General features: G+C 35.3%; 1 protein-coding gene across 1 annotated transcript in view; it reads left to right on the top strand.

Moving 5' to 3' along the window:
* rnf20 (ring finger protein 20, E3 ubiquitin protein ligase) overlaps window positions 1-17,746 on the top strand; it is a 30,824-nt gene continuing 13,078 nt past the window's right edge. Inside the window, exons 1-10 of the mRNA NM_001256175.2 lie at window positions 1-85; window positions 770-966; window positions 3,645-3,713; window positions 6,233-6,331; window positions 7,300-7,447; window positions 10,622-10,807; window positions 10,902-11,017; window positions 11,105-11,251; window positions 16,370-16,444; window positions 17,565-17,684. Coding sequence (NP_001243104.2) covers window positions 805-966; window positions 3,645-3,713; window positions 6,233-6,331; window positions 7,300-7,447; window positions 10,622-10,807; window positions 10,902-11,017; window positions 11,105-11,251; window positions 16,370-16,444; window positions 17,565-17,684 — 1,122 coding nt within the window. The 5' untranslated portion in view covers window positions 1-85; window positions 770-804. The remainder of the gene's footprint in view (window positions 86-769; window positions 967-3,644; window positions 3,714-6,232; window positions 6,332-7,299; window positions 7,448-10,621; window positions 10,808-10,901; window positions 11,018-11,104; window positions 11,252-16,369; window positions 16,445-17,564; window positions 17,685-17,746) is intronic.

Raw genomic sequence — 17,746 nt, 5'->3', positions numbered from 1 at the left:
GTTTCCGGGAGGTGGATCGGCCGCTGAGTGAAGCGCAACAGCAACATCCACAAAACCATTTCACTGTCAAAATAAATCAAAATAGGTAAGAAATGATCACAGGTGCAAAAGGTGCCTTTGTTTGTCCGTTATTTAATACCGCACCGTGAGTTTTCACTGCTGAGTGGCCTCTGATCGTAGCGCTTTCATATAGCTTGAGTTGTGCTCCGGGTTACACCGGCTCGTCACAATTTTACAATAAATACACCCTCTTACATTATCATCAATGTATAGTGTATTAATGACGCCTACGAGTGTGTCTACGAACATCAAAATAACATTGAGTAACTAGTAATATCGTTAAATATGTATACCATGTAGTACCGTGGTATTTTGGAATATACCATGGTATTATCATATGAACTTGTGCTTTGTTACGAGTACTTTTCGTATAGTCAGTTGTGTTAAGATACATTCAAGTTAAGTTCAATGATTGGTACTCATTTACAATAATTCATAATAAACTACAACCATGGATCGTTAAAATATAAATATTAATACTGTTAAAACACTTAAAACATAACAAAAATGTACAGATACCTAAAATGTCAGCCATGCAATTAATTATCATCTTATAACAATTACAGTTATTAATATCATTTTAATTCCATAATAATTGCCTAGTAAAACCAGCAACCATTGTAGATGTATTTTGTTAAAAACAATAACAGTAATTTTGATAATTATAATTTGTGATGAGTGGTGACTGTGTGTGGTGTCTGTCTCTCAGGCTCTTCTAGACAGTGGTGGTGTTGACGGGAAGTGATGTCAGGTCAGAAGCGCCCCAGTGATGCCGGCAGCTCTGCCGCCCTCGGTGCTCCTCCAGAGAAGAAGAAGGGAGGTGAAGATGGAGAGGGTATGAGCACGGGGTCAGGAGGAAGCACGGCTGTTGAAACTGTCATCAAACTGGGAGGAGGGGCCAACTTGGTGAGATGATCTTTTCGCATATTCACAACAAACAAAGGCATATTTCGATGATGCTGAGACCGAGTGTGGAATCGTGTCAGTTTTCCTCTTCATTGCATCTTGTGGTTCTCCTGCAGAAATCATGCAAAGTTTTCAGAACTTATCATCATGGTAGTGTGAAGCAGAGTAAAGCTAAAAGCAGTTGAAATGAAACTAGAACAGTTGCTATTGAGAGATGAGTGCACACTAAACTCACATGGGAAAGAAATGGGCATTCATTTCAGGTTTTAGTTAAATAATTTTTTAAATACAGCTCTCTTGATCTCTAAAGGGGAAAAACGCAAAAGAAATTTGTCGTTAAATTAATTTTAGTAGAGATGCAACTGCATTTTCACATTCGTTTTCAGTTAGGTATTAGGTCTATTAGAGTAACCTTATAAAAATGTAGTTTTGTTGGACACTGCAAAGTAGTCTACACTATAATCAATATTATAATTTATTATATTCATTTTATTAAAACTAAACTCCACAATTGATAAAACAAAACCCTTTTTAATGATTGCTTTCATTTTGACACCGCTAACATTTGCAGTAATTGGGGTGACGCAGTTGTCACGATGACCGTCACAGCCCTAGTCATACTAAAATATTTTAGGGTTCTGTTATAATACTGCTCTGTGCACTCTAATAAAACACAATATATTAAAGTTGTATTGTTGTTTTGCTGTTTTCTATAAAACCAAACTGGAAAATGATGTCTCTTGTCAGGTAAAACTGCTTATTTTTTTGGATTTTAACATATTTTTAAACATTTAGGATAATGTAAGTACACAAGTCAGCAAAATATAGAACGCTGTTCAAGGCTTCCCCACAGGTTTGAATTATACTTGTGGTCGTAGCCAGATTGAAACACTATTTACCCACATCACATAGATAGTTAACTATATGCATAAAAAAACTATTAAACTTTTAACAATCATTTTATTTATTATGACATATCTTTAATCATAGTCTGAGCATTTGCTGTCATGTTTGGAGTGGTCGTGTTCTGACGATCTGTGCTACCTCATCAGAATGTGCTACCGGTAGCTCAATCTGTCATATTTCATCCAAAAAAAAGCAGGATTAGCACATCTTGTCAGCTTTAAATTTCTATCAGAATGAGCTACCTTCCTAAAGAAGGGTGTAAAAACAGGGGTAGAGCATTTTGTCAGCTTCAGATGTCAACAAAATGCGCTACCGATTGAGCTACCGGTAGCACATTCTGATGAGGTAGCACAGATCATTAGAACACCGGCCCTTCTCTTTTGAGGTTTGTTTGATGGCTTCAGCTACAATATTCTTAATCACACCCTTCTTACTATTAGTTTGCTGTGAAGGAATGATGTGCAAAATGAAAGCCACGCTCCCTACTCAATATTTCGTATCAGTTGTAAATGCATCAGCATACTGAAATAAAAGTCTCAGCAAATTTTAGTTCATGCAGACCTTAAAATGATTTTATGAATCTATGAAAGTTAAAATAATATAACGTTATTATTATTATTATTATATTAATATAATATTATTATTACATAGCCATCTAATTATATGTTATATTATTACATGTAGAGCTGTACAATTAATCCTAAAGTAATCAAAATCGACATTCAGAACTTGAATGGTAATCCAGGTAGATTTTTTCAATTACTTTTCCTACCGCGTATAGAGTCACATGACCCTGCTCTGTTAAGGCTGATTTATACTTTTACACCGAGCGCATGCGTATGGTCCGGCGCTGCCTTCGCATACCCGATCACCTCTCAAAAATGTTACTACATGTTGGGTTGGTAGTCGTGATGAGCGTGGGCTGCATTACTTTGCTTTACATTGATGATGATTGGAAGCTGTGCCAGAGATGCATTGAGGTGGTTTATTTTTCATTAAATTAATTATTATTTACATTAAAATATTTGTTTACAGAAGATGCAAGAAATGCACTGTTTAAAATATTTGCAGGATATGCAAGAGTTTTTTTTATTTATAAGAGATACTGCTTATTTTCTACTTTAAATATAAAAAAACACTCAAAATAATTTATTTTGTTTCCAAAAGTGCAAGTTATTTATTTTCATTTTTTTTTAATACGAAAAGTTAATTTTAGGCAGTGTTTTAATTTCAGTTGTTTTATGTTGACATTCAATAAATAATCATTGATAGTAGATAGTGTGTGTTTCCTTTAATTAATATGAAATCAAGTAATGCACCCTTCATTCAAAAATCTCCCAGCCGTTATATATGAGCATATTTACTGTACAAAACTTGTTTGTGGGCTATGAGGGAAAACATTTAATAAATAAACAAAATAATCGTTCATTAATCGCAATCGAGCTAAAATGTTCAATTAATCGAGATTTGGATTTCAGGCCACATCACCCAGCCCTAATTACATGGCTTGTATGTGATTTATCTTTATGTTTTAAGTTAGTTTAATGTTAATTAAAATGGCTAGACTAGTTAAGTCAGTGTTTAGATTGTGGTTGTTAGTTCACTTCCTTTTGTCATATTTTTTAACCCCTCAGTGTTGGTCTTTGTGTATTTTTTCTGTAATGATGTCTGATACTGTGTGAAGAATTTTAACTTTGTTGATTTCTGCATCCTGAATCTAGAAACTGATTCTTGAATCTGGTTTCCACTGACATTGTATTTTGTTTTTACAGGAAGAACAAGATATCAAAGCACTCCAGATTAAAAACAGGAAGTTGGGAGAAGCTCTAGACCAAAGACAGGTAATTACATGAAATATTCATTTAGTTTTGGCAAATGAAATGCAGTCCTGGTGAACAATAGAGGATTCTTTCAAAATGTTCAAATATGTTATAAGTCCTGCAAAACATTACAAAGCATTACATAATTTAAGTTTGCTATCAATATTTTACAATGGCTATATTTCCATCCAACCAAAAACAATTTTTAATCTGGTTGACGGATCATTCGAACTGGAAGTCATTTATTTTCAATGGGAGCCGGTGGCAAGGAATGGTGCGGTGCGTCTTCGCCGGTGATGGGCGTTGGGGAGAGTTGAAATCAAGTCAACTTTATGGTAATGAGCTATGACGTGGTTTGGCACCAAGCAATCAGAATGTAGAAGGCCACCACTTGAGAGCAGTCCAGAAAAAAGTTCAGTAAACTTTTGGTTCCAACCACAGTTGTTCCCAACGTTTTTAGTATTGCAGTCACCAGATTTCCAATTATTTGCGATGTATTTGCGAAGGGACTTAAATAAAAAATTTTCTGCCGAGTTACTGATGTGCTTTAATGTTATATTGTTTTTTTTAAACCGTAATCTTATGCTAACTATGACGACAGTACAAAACCGTATTGCTGCTTTAGAATACTTCAGACATATGGACATATTGGATAAGTGAAGCAGAGGCACAGCACATGCAACAACTGGACCTTCTGTAATTAAATAAATTTGATAAAAGGCACACAACTTTTTCACACTAGAAAGCATGTTTTTTTATATGGGAATGTAAGTGATTTGCTGATATGCTGCAACCATTTCTATTTGCAAGGATAAATGTGTCAGCGCTGTGCATGCGCACAGCCAATAAATGTTGAAAGCTTTTTTTATTGACATGCTCGCCGTTGTACTATTGGGCGAAAACACGAGAGTTTCTCACTAGGGTTGGGAATCGTTTGGTTTTTTTTTGATACCAGTGCTAAATCGATACTTTTAAAACGGTACTGCTAAATTAATTGAACAAAAAATATATATATATATTTATATATATATATATTTTTTTTAAATCATTATAATTGAACAATATAATGATTATATATTTATAATAAGTTTAAAAGTAAACATCAATTCATATTTTATTTATTTGAATTGCATTAATATATTTCTTTTCATCATTTGTTTGTTAGCATGAATGCAAGATGCTTTGCCTTTTATAAGCTACAATAACAAACGCCTAACATCGCTGACATCCGTATCGCTCAAAGCTGTTTAGAATTAAATATTTAGAGATGGTGTGACACAATGCATACTTATGTGTCTCCCTGCCGTGAACATGACAGTTGATAGTATCACACACCAGACGTGCACATTCGCATATTATTTGAAAAGAAACTTTGTGGCATGGCAGAAATCTAACCAGTCTTGAGTTGTGGCAGGGCACCGTGGACAGCTGATGACTTGCAAATTCTAAAATGCATGGTGCTGTGCGTTGCCGAGCAGCACTTCTGGTGTGTGACCTGCTCTATGTTCTTGTCGCAGCACTAGTGGCACTGGAATTAGGTACCGAAATTCATATGCTGATTCGGTCCGGTGCATACCGATTCCAAAGGTACAGATGCCATAATGGCACCGGGTTTCGGTACCCAACCCTATTTCTCACGTGAGATTGCCAACTGTGCAGACTAAAATATCAAATATTGCAAATTAGAAAAGCTTGCTTAGTTAAATTATGCTACTGTAAGTAATGTTTATTCAGCAGTAATTCTCCAGTACTGATAGCAGAACCGTTAACAACAGAGCTTATCAATAGTTCAGTCTTTTATAATTTTGCACCGATACTAATAAAGTATAGAGTTTCGGTACCTATCCTTGGCAATGGGCTTCATCCATTTGGAAAAAATCAGGTTTACAACAAACAGCAATAATAGGGCTTTTTTTAGAAACATGGGACCCATTTAGAAATTTCTTTCCTGAGCATGTCAGTATCTCTACAGACTGTCAATCTAAATCTTAGGGCCTTTCGCAAAGCAAATGTAATTGGGTACATTATATAAATACCTGAGGATTATGTATTGATAATCCAATTGGTGCCTTGATTACCCAATATATGTTTATAATATTGGGTTATCAAGGTACATGTGTATTTTGTACAGTTTTTTTTATTATTTATTTAATAATTTTTTGTTTCTTTTTTTAATTGTTATTATTATTTATAACTATTTTCTCTCTTAGATTAATGTAATTTCATCTTGTTTAGATGTGGGTTTAGGTGGAGTTGTTTAGGTGGGAATAATATTTGTTTAAGTTTCTCTGTAAAATCACTTTGTTATATCTGTAAAAGTTTAATAAACAGATAAAAAAGATCAAATAATTTTTAAGCTTGTGAGATATAAATGTGGACATCAACCCAACCTGATCAATTTATTTAATGTCTATGTGAAAACTGCCCTTACATTCATCGATTTCAACCAGTCCAAAAGGCAACGTGTTTCACTGTACAAAAGTGTTTGTAAGCTTTTATACAGACACAAACTGTAATATATACATTTGTTTTTAATGTAGGTGATTGAGGATGAACTGAGGGAGCGAGTTGAGACGTTGGAGACTCGACAGGCAACAGATGATGCCAGTTTGTTGATTCTAAACCGATACTGGAACCAGGTAAAACTATTTCTTTGCTATACATACAGGCCCAATCCCAATTCTACCCCTTAGCCCTTCCCTTTACCCCTACCCTTCGTTTTGCGCATTCATGTGAAGAGGTTGAGTTGTCCCAATTCTCTTTAGCTTAAAGGCATAGGGCTAAGGGGAAGGGCTAGATACCCCTTGAAACAGATTTTTCAGAACCTCACTCAAAACCAAAGGATAAGAAAATTTGAATACACCAGCTACAATGGCAAAATGGCTGCACTTGGAAGTCAAGAGATGCACAAAAGAGTGTTTTTTTGTCATTGTTATGAATTTTTATGATAAACAAGCATATGATTTAATAAATTCATAATGCCGTTCCTGTTTTATCGTCATGCTTTAAGAAAAAGCTAAAATAAAAACCGCTAAATGTCACAATCTATAATCCATAATAATAACTCCTGTATTGCAGTCCCATAACATACTTTCATTTCTGACACTCGATGACACTCGAATACCCTGTCAGAAAGGTCTTGTGGCTGGGAATGAGCTTTTTACAGTGTCTGCTATTAGGTTAATGTTGTTTTCTTGTGGGATGTGTTGTTCTTGTGTTGTTTACATGGATGTATATTTCCAGGGTGTAAATGCACACTATAGTTATGAGCTTACTGCCATATTATATCCTTATGATAACATGATATATGTCTTCAGTGATTTCCTGAGATAATTACCAAAAAAATTAGGCAACTGGAATAGCCACAGCGGTCATGATCGTCAATCTCATATAAAGCAAGAGATCGCAATGACATATGATGACGTGTGCAGGTGCTGTTGTGTAGAGTAAATTTTGAAGCCCTTCTCCTTTACACTCTGTTTCAAGGGTCAAGGGGAAGGGGTAGAGGTACAAAAACAGAATTAGGATTGGGTCATACAGTTGACATGAAATACATTTATATTTCTCTCAGCTGATACGTTTTTTTTGTTCCATCCTGCTTTTCTAGTTTGATGAACATGTACGATTATTTATACGTTGCTGTGACCAATCGGGCAGTGAGCCTGTGGAAAGCCAACCTCCTGAGGGGCGGAGCTTAAAACCTGGAACACCAGAACCGGATGGAGACTCAAACCAGGAGCGTGCAAAAGACAGAGGTAATGACTTGTAGATGGAACTCGAAAATGTATTGTATTTAAAGTGCTTTCTTGAGCCCAGCTTTCCACATGTTAGAGTTTATTCGCTCAACTTTTCAAGGCCTATTGTCTTGCCTTGATTTCAGTACTGGCATGTGGCTTCAGATAGGGCTGTGCATTTGATCAAAATTCAATTTCGATTATGATTTTGGTCTCCAACAATTTTAAAATGCCATTGGTTATTACGTCATATCCTGCCCCCTTTTCAGCAGTCCACATTTGTTTAGTCCGCAAAGTCTAATTTTACATGAAAATCTGTAAAAGTTTGAGACGTGCCTGATTAATCGAAGTGTATTCGATTTATTCATATTTTTAAGAGTGTGAAAGAAAATTTGTGTGCTTTGTATGTGCTTAAATTCACCGACAGACCAGAACATGCACATCTAAATTCATATTTTAACCATGCAAGTTGTGTGCCCGAATTGTCAAATAAATGCAAAAATGTGTACAAACCCGGCACTTTGTGATTGTTCATGTAAACAATGTTTTGTTAGGAAATAATGAATGTATAGAATTTAATTCAATTCCATTTTACTTGCGCTTTTCACAATAATTAGCATTTCAAACAAAGCAGATTCAAATAAGGTGCTCATCATTTTATTACTTTAAAATCAGAAAAGTTAAGGAGTTGCTTATAGGGTGGGCAGTATAAAATCTTAAAATTGAGAATGAAAATGCATTTGAATTTTAAATCGTCTCTAAGTGGCTCTTAAAGTGACAGCAGCTATATTCCTGCTATAGTTATTAATCAAACAGCAAAAGAAAGGGACAAAATCACTCACTTCTCTTGAATAAAAGACTTTTAGTTTTAATAAGAAACAAATCAAGTTTAATTCTTACAATGAAGGCTATGCTTAAAGCATGGTTTGTTTAATTTTTTTTCATATATTTGTAATAATTTTGAGTTGTTTTTTTTTTTTTTTTTTACTTAGTTTTTTGGTTATCCATTCTGCTGTAGAAATGTATAGGTGTCATAGCAAACTTAGTTCAGAAGAAAAAAGTTGCCTTGCCCACTAATAATAGTGATTTACAATATTGACCAAAATAATCGTGATTATGTTTTATTTACATAGTCAAGCAGTCCCAACACCACAATCCATTAAAATGAGTCCTGATTACCTCAACATACTAATGTAGACTAACCGTGTTCCATACACTTTTTGCTATTTAGTGCACTCAAACGACCACTCCTCCGTCATTGAAAGCCAGATAAGCATGTTTGTGTGATCATTCACTGGGCGAATAGCTATTGCACCATCCAAACTTTGATTGATGTCATTTGGAGCAGTAGTTTTTGAGAAAACATGGGAAAAGTACCACCTCTGCATGTGTACTGAAGATGATGAGTATTAACGGTGTTCCGTATACGATTTAAGTCTTTTTAAAAACCAATGTCAGAACATACTATTATTGCGTTTAATTTGAAGTTAATGTTTTATTTAATAACTTTTTTATGAAAGTTGGAAATTATAAAACTTTATAATCATTTATGTTTTATATCATGTTTATTTTACTACAGCATGACCATTTAAAATGATAAAACTTTAAATAGATGCAAATTAACGCTAACTTGACCGACCTTTTATGCATATAAACATCATGACTGCACAAAGATTATGCTGTCATCAGCCACAACTGGCGATTAACTATCTCCATTTTAAAGCATTCATTCATTCATTTTCTTGTCGGCTTAGTCTTTTTATTAATCCGGGGTCGCCACAGCGGAATGAACCGCCAACTTATCCAGCACATTTTGATGCAGTTGATGCCCTTCCAGCCGCAACCCATCTCTGGGAAACATCCACACAAACACACTCATACACTGCTAACAATTTAGCCTACCCAATTCACCTGTACTGCATGTCTTTGGACTGTGGGGGAAACCGGAGCATCCGGAGTAAACCCACGCAAACGCTTGGAGAACATGCAAACTCCACACAGAAACGAGGATCGAACCAGCAACCCAGCGACCTTCTTGCTGTGAGGAGACAGCACTACCTACTGCGCCACATTTAATTAGAAAAGTGGCAGTTTATGTATTTAATACATGGAAACAAAAAAATGCACTCGAACATAGAAAGTGGTTTTTACTACAGTAAACGGGGGTTGAGCCTATTTGGCTTATTCAGAACTCAAATGCCTGTCTATGTAATACAGTGGAATACTAGTATACAACCCTATCATATTAAACAAACATTTTTAAGTGTATTACTACTAAATTACTACTATACTATATATAAACACGCATGATCGCGTTCATCAAATTTGCTTAAACTAAGCGTTTTAAAGTATGGCTGTATTTCACAAGGATTCTGACACAACAACGCGAAGCAGACACTTTACAAAACTTGCGTTAAAGCGGGAAACATGTCAAACTTAATGAAACGTTGGAGGGCGGATGCTGAAAGGCAGAGGAATGCGCTGACTTTGACAGCTCGCGACTTCATCTAGCACTTCATTTACATGGACACCAATACTCAGATTTTAATATGATTAAGATAAGACTCTTATTAAGAGTCTACCATGTAAAAACAGCTATTTTTTTGATTACCTTAAAGGACCACAGAGTCACCAAATGCAGAGGTTTTTATTTCCGTTCGACATGCGGTATCAAACTCCATTAAAACAAAAGTCAAAAGTTCGAAAAAATGAAACATACGAAATTAGATGAAACTGGAGAAAACGCTACAACTGCGTTAAATAAATTTTTTTTGCGTTAAAAGTTTGAATGAATTAATTCATTAGTTATTTACTTAATTTATTTATAAATTTATTTATTATTATATTTATTAATTTATTTATTTTTACCTCGTAAGGAGCTGAGCCCCCCTAAAATGAAAATCCTAAAATTGCCCATGGTCTACATTACATGTAAACATCTTCTATCCTTCTATCCAACCCTGGTCCAACATACTTACCTGAGGGTCTTAAACAAGACTAAAGGACTCAATTAGTTTGATCAGGTGTGTTTAATTTGGGTTGGAACTAAACTGTGCATAGCTGCGCCCCTCCAGGAACTGAGTTTGACACTTTATTCCTTGTACAATTCTGCACAATCTTCATAATCTTTCAAGCAGCACTCCATACAAGACCAGGCCGTGTCAGTAACTTTTTCTTTTGTATTTTTTAATCCAGGTCAGCAGGGGGAGGGAGTGAGCTCTTTTCTGGCTACACTGGCCAGCAGCACCAGTGAGGAGATCGACGCAGAGCTGCAGGAGCGAGTGGAGTCCAGCTGCAAACAGGCCAGTCGTGTGGTGGAAATTTATGAGAACCTGAAGAACATGGTGGATCAGCTAAAGAAGGATCTGGAGTCTGGAAAAGGTGACACTAACTACGAACATCTACCACCATGGGATAATCCATCAAATAATCTAAAACAAACAAATACTCAATATTTAATTCACATGTCCTGCAGATGGCGGTCTCTGGGACGTCGCCGTCCGCCTCAATGCCCTCCTGACCGGTATGAATGAGCGTCTCTGCCAGCTGACCGATGGCCTCCAGCAGAAGCACAGTCACATGACCAGCGAGGTTGGTGGTGGTTGATTTGTTGATGTGTTTGTGTGTTAACCTTGTTACTTCGAGTGCTCACAGTAGATGCTTGTGTGGTGTGTTTAGTCTCGTTCACTGGGCCGGGCGGCTAATCGTGCTGATAACAGGATCAGTGAGCTGCAGGGGCTCATTGAGGAGCTGCAGTGGGACATGGAGAAGATCAGACGCCGCGAGAATCGGCTTAACACACACCTGGTGGAGGTGCTGGAAAGGGTAAGTGTGTTTTGCCCTACAAGGTCAATATGAAATGAAAATGGACCTCATTTAACAATCCTTAAGTGGGTGTTAAATAAAAATTTAATAAGTAATTTTAAAATAACTTTTTTTGTGTGTGTATGTTTGGTTTCCTTGTGAACAATATTTAGTTATATATGTTGTTATTTATAAAATAGTAATAATTACTAAAAATAAATATGTATTTTGGCCTGATCTGCGCTCGTAGCCTTTACTTGACGTTAGACTTGCATTCAAAATTTTTTCCATTTAGTCAACAACTGATGAATCAAACCAAATTCTTGTCCAGTTTGTTGTTTGTAAATAATTGATTGGACTTGCGTATACATTACAGCAGGGCTATTCAATTAGTTTGTCATTGGGGCCGGTTCATGAAAAGCATCCCAAACGAAGGGCCGTAGAGATATGACTTGCAATATGAGTGATGACACAACAGCATATAAGAGCCCATATGCTGTATTTTTGCTCCTTAAGACACCCATGTTGGCTTTTTCTACATTAAAATGTTAACATACTGTATTTTGAAACTACATAATATTAGTGCATTATACAATAGACTTTTTTTGTTTTTTACAACCATTTAAATCTATTTCAGAGCACAACAAAAGCAGTGCATTGCTGGAGTAGGCTTCTTCTGCATTCAGACACATTCATATGTTATGTTTTGAACTGCGTAACAATTAGGGTTGCAACAATTATAGATTTTGGTTGTAAGATTATATAGTCTGAAGATTAATCATGGTTTCACGGTTATCACGTCTAATGTAAATTCAAGCTTTATATTAGGCAAGTAGCTATTTATATTAACTGCTGTTGCCATCTGCGTTCATACATACAGTACATAATCATTTTAATAATAATTCGGAAAACATATCTTTTGTTTACATTGCACTGAAAGGCACGCACAGCTCTCTCTGTGAGATGTTTTCTACTGCGTGCGCCCGGAAAGCTGCAAGCGCGTTGCTTCGCTTGTGCGCGCATATTGGCATATATTCTTACATTAGAAATAACAAACTTGCAAGCGGAAAAGACGTGATATGAAAACGGCCGCTGCTGTAGTCAATTCGTTTTGCTTGCGTATTAGCCTCGGTGTACAAGCTTGGAACGTTAAACGAGCGCACAGTTGGCAATCTGGCATAACTTAGTTAAATTGCAGCAGTTTCGTTCCGTGCAACAGAAATGTGGCTTAAAGAAGACTTTTACGATTAATTAACTGTGAGGAATTAAAGCGCAGTTAATAGTGAAATCGGCTAATTGTTGGATCCCTATTAACAATATCCGTGCATTGTACAAAAGGCCTTTTCTACAAACACATCCAAATGTTTTTCGGCTGCCTGCACCACTCGCTTATGGTGACTTGCGCTCTCTGCAGCCTTTAACTGCAGCTCGTGCTGTATTAAATAGACGCACGTCACTTCATAACTATGGTGGCCGTTTTCGACTAAACTAATATTATTTTTGATGTCTTGGTCACACTGTTTGGAGGGCTGGAACAAATTGGCTTGGGTGCCGGGTTCAGCCCGCGGGCCATCAATTGAATAGCCCTGCATTACAGTATACAAAACGTTGAATAGCCAAAAATACATTGTATTAGTCAAAATGTTCATTTTATGGCTAAAATCATTTGAATATTAAGATAATCTTCACTGATAACACCTTGTTAATTTTCAGCTATAAATATTACAAAACCGAATTTTAGTGATGTGCATTGCTGAGAAATTTTTCTTAGTGTTCATATTTTTTTGAACTCTTAGATTAGGATATGATATTGTCCTAACAAACCACATTAAAAGCTTGTACAGTATATTCCGCTTTCAGATGTTGTATGAATCTCAATTTGCAAAAAAATTACCCTTTTTTGACCCAGAGTCACAAGTGTCTTCTTATTTCTATTGAACTTTTTTTGAAATGTGCTTGCTGCTGCTTTAGGAAAAAAATTGTAAAATGTAATTAAAAATCTTGTCTAATTACCAAAAGACTCTAAGTTTCTGTATATACCAGTATGTCAGTAGTTCTTCTCAAATAAAGCAGTAAAATTTTGTGGCAGGGTTCAATGCTAAGGATCCAGTGGTTCAGATTTGTACTTGCCCTGATAAAATTCTCACTGGCCCCACCAAAAAAAGGAAGGTAATAACTATAGCTGCTTTTCCACTATCGTGCCAAACCGTTCTAAGAACACTTCGGTACGGTTACGGTTGTTTCTCCACTGAGCCTGGAACGGCGCGGCACGATTACAAACCGTTCTCGGCCCGGAATTCTCGGCACGGTTAGACAACCGTGCTGAACTGTGCTGACAGATTCTGTGTGTTGACGTCGCGACTCGGTTGCTAAGCTACCACAGCTGGCTCAGCAGAAGCGCGCTAGTCATCAGACATCCTCAATAAACTACAGTACATTTAATATAAAATAATGATCCAGGTCTAAACGATACAGTTTGAAAAGGGTTTTAAACCATAGAGCAGTATATATAGCCTATCTGGCAGAGAAGTGAATAACTCATCACATTCTTGCGAAGATATTTTATTCATTAAAGTTATTATTTCATTGACTTGAATACAAACCTACTTCGCCTGCCTGAATGTGAGTTTATTGCACGCAGCGCTGTATTTCAAAGCACAAAACTCGCTCGGATCCGGGAGAGACATGTCAGCGACCTGCGCTGCTGACTTTTTTTCCTGCTGCGCATCGAATAAAGCGAATAAAGTCACGCTTCGCATCGTCGATGTCCAAATTCCACAACAACATCACCATATCCATGGAACACGAACTTGCAGACTCTTTTAACAACGAGGAAATAATTGCACTTTTTAATTCAAAGCCAGGACAGCTTGTTAATACCGGCGAGACCACCCGAAGGACGGCGTGTTCGTGTTGTAATGTCGGCCGTCCAAAAGACTTTGCTTGAAAGCTTTACGGAGCGGCACTGTAACTGTCCAAGGTACTGTTGTATGATTTATATTATAGCATATGCACTAATAAACAAGTCAAAAGAATGAATGAATTAAATAAATATGGATTCTTAAATGTCAGTATTGCTTTTACTCAAAAAATATCAATACGTTTTGACAAATGTTTGATAAAAATAAAATGAGCAATTTTTATCATTTCAGCTTTAGGCAATTAAATGATTCAGTTATACATAAGTTATATGACATTTATGAGGCATGTAACATGTTTCTGTGTTTTTGTTTTTTTGTTCTTGGTGATCTTTAATATAGCTACGCAAATATTTTCTGAAACGTCTAGTAATAATTCGCCTACAGCTTGTTAGTTAATTATGAACACAAAAAATAATTATAATAAAAATAAAATGATCAAAATAAAAAGATAATAGAGCAGCATTTTGCTAAATATAATAGTGCTTTATATGCTTTAAATCCTGCTATATATATGTGTTTCATATTCGTTTTTATTTCACTTGCTGCATTCGTTATTTAATGTTTGAATAGTAAAACAAAAATGTAATATATTTTATATCATTATCAACTTTTGCAGTGTAATTTAATTAATTGTTAAAAATGAAATAATTTATGTGCTGTGTTTTTATTAGTGAAAGTGCCCGCTTACCTTTGACAAGGCCTGTCCAAAATTATATTTCTGCCACTATAATGCAAATGCACTATTATTGTTGTCTTATCATTGTTTATTTTTCTGTTATGTTCAGAGATTTTAAATACTATTTATTTCCCCTCCAATTATTTTCAATCATCACGGTACATTTTCGTAATTTTCCCTCCAAATAAATTTAGCCAGAGCTGTGCAAGGTATAGATAAATAAGGGTGCATGTACCTATATTTAGCACCTATTTGATAGAGCGGTATAACAGTGTTTAGTCACATGGTTGCTTTCACTTTTATGAAAAAAAAAAACTAGTTTCGGCTCTTATTTAACTTTAATTGAACAAAGGGAGCCGTTTACATTGCGTTACCAAGGCAACTACTGATGCGGTTTGTGTAATGTTTTAAAGAGCTTTGTCGCAGCACGACAGTGGAAAATGAAACCGTATCCGTGCTGTCTGGCCCGGTTTGGCACGGAATGGAACAGTTCTGCTTAAAGAACGATTCAGCACGATAGTGGAAAAGCGGCTTATTTCTTAAAACAAAGTGTCAAAAGCCAAACATAACTGCATACATACACTTTTTGTTAAGCATAACTTTTCTTTAAATACAGCTGACAATTAAAAATATATATAATTAGGATGAAACTAAATTTCAAAGAAAAAAAATCAGATGGTAATTTTGGTCAATTTTGCTAACGGATAAACAGCACTCTGTAATATTTCAGCATGCTTTCACACTTACCGGTAGGAACCCTACTCATAATTCTCTCTTCATATTGCCGTATATATGCCTATTAAATATCCATAATGCACTGTGATATAGCCAGGCTCATCAGTTCGTTGGATCATTTTGCTTTCCCACTACAATCAATCTGCTCCAGAGTTCATTTCAATTGAGCAGAGACCACTTTATTTAGGCGATCTCGGACAGATTAGTTTGCAGCGGATTCACATATGCCAAACAAACCGCACTAACTGGGCAAACAAGACAGGTTCCGAAACAAACGTCTAGGTGTGACAATACCTCAACAGTAGCAGCCAAATAAACTGGTGACCTGGCAGCACCGATCGGGCCAGTAATGATCCTGTCTACTGTCCCTCGGGCATTCCTTATGCTGGAGATGCTGCTCAAATAGTGAGACGGCAGAAACTGAAGATACCACACACATCAACATGTTTAAGTAGTAATACATGTTATGTAGTAATAAACAATCATTTTCAAGAAACATGTAAAACGCAAATTTCATTGGATATTTCTTTATTATTCAGCCTCTTAAGGAGTTTGCGAGTCCAGTGGATCTTGAGATAAAATCTTTTACAAGATTTTTGTGTACTTTCACAGTAAAAAAAATAAAAATAAGAGCAGACGATTTAAGCAAACAGTGCAATAAGAAGCAGATGCTCAAAGGGTGAACCTTCATTGCAGTTATGGTTGACTCTGATAGACATTTGTAATAGTAAACCCAAGCTAAATGTAGTATTTTATTGTCTTTTATGATCTGTCAGAAGTGATATTGTGCTTTTCTGTCATAACCAGGTGAACAGTAAAGGTTACAAGGTTTGTGGTGAAGCAAGCAGTGTATGTGGAACCATCACTATCAACAAAAGAAAGGTAAATGAAACATTTGACATCAATGTTTGCTCTTAGTACTAATCAATCTCACTGTAAACATAAAGCAAACAGCTATATGTACATTTCTCTACGTCAGTACTATTATAGTGTTTTATACTTTGTGTACTCACCACAGCTGCATTTATCTGTTTAAAAAGATTTAATAAAAGAGCAAAACTCTGAAAGAATTGTATTATTTGGAAAAATGATCAGGGTTTCCTCAGGTCATGCCATTTTAGAATGTCTATTACAGACATCGAATGTCAGGGAATTTGTAGATTTTTTTTTTTGTCCAAGACATTGAATATCATATGTTTGTTTTGTTACTTTAAATTGTAGTTTCCTTTTATCAAAATGGAATGTTTCTATAAAGTATTTTGTATATAGCGCTATTTCACGTCTATTGATATGTTTATGTTACTTTCCACTTATTAATTGTTGCATTAATAGTGGCCTTTAAAGTCATAATACTCATAATAATAATACTCTTAATACTCATCATGCTAAAACCATTTTAGTATTATACAAAGTGGCCTATTTTTTTGTTCATTATATGTCATGGAAAATCAACTTCTCAAAATCAATATTTTATTTCTGAATTTTCAGATCTTTAAAAAATATTTGAATTTGCTGCATCATGCTAAAAATATATCTTTTTCTTATTATTATTGATAATACTATTAATATTAATTGAACAGTTCAATATTTTATTATAAATGTTGATGCCTTTTTCCCAGAAATGTTTGGTCGATGTTAAGTTCCAAAAACAGCATAAAATAATTCTTAAATGTAAATATTGATCAACATGAAATCTTTAAAATGTATTGTTTCCTTGATAAATAGATGTATTCTTATTTTTTTAAGTAAATGACCTAAGCATGGTGTTTAATGATCTAAGCATGGTATTTAAGCTTTTGATCTATAAAATATTATGCATATCATGTAAAATATGTTTATTTGCATTCATATTGTTTTTTTTTTTGCATATTATTTATGTCATCAAAGTTAAATAATACATTTTTGCCATATATTTACCATAAATATTTTCATATTTATTTAGATTGTTGCCTTAAATAATAATACACAAAAAAATCCACTAAATCCTTTGGTCTCTTTTTAGTTTGAAGAGATGAACAGCGAATTAGAGGAGAACAGGGAGCTGGCGGAGAATCGGCTCAGTGAACTCCAGAAACTCCAGCAGGATCTTCAGACAGTTTACCAGGAGAATACTAACATGAAGGTAAAGTCTTCGAGAGCATTTGCTCCAATAACTTTCACATCCATCTTATGTTTTGGCAATAT

The sequence above is a fragment of the Danio rerio genome, chromosome 14 (genome assembly GCF_052040795.2).
Source record: "Danio rerio strain M-AB ecotype USA chromosome 14, GRCz13ab, whole genome shotgun sequence".
In the NCBI taxonomy this organism is placed as follows: Eukaryota; Metazoa; Chordata; class Actinopteri; order Cypriniformes; family Danionidae; genus Danio; species Danio rerio.
The sequence above is the reverse complement of the archived record's forward strand: the minus strand, read 5'-3'. Positions and strand labels throughout refer to the sequence as shown.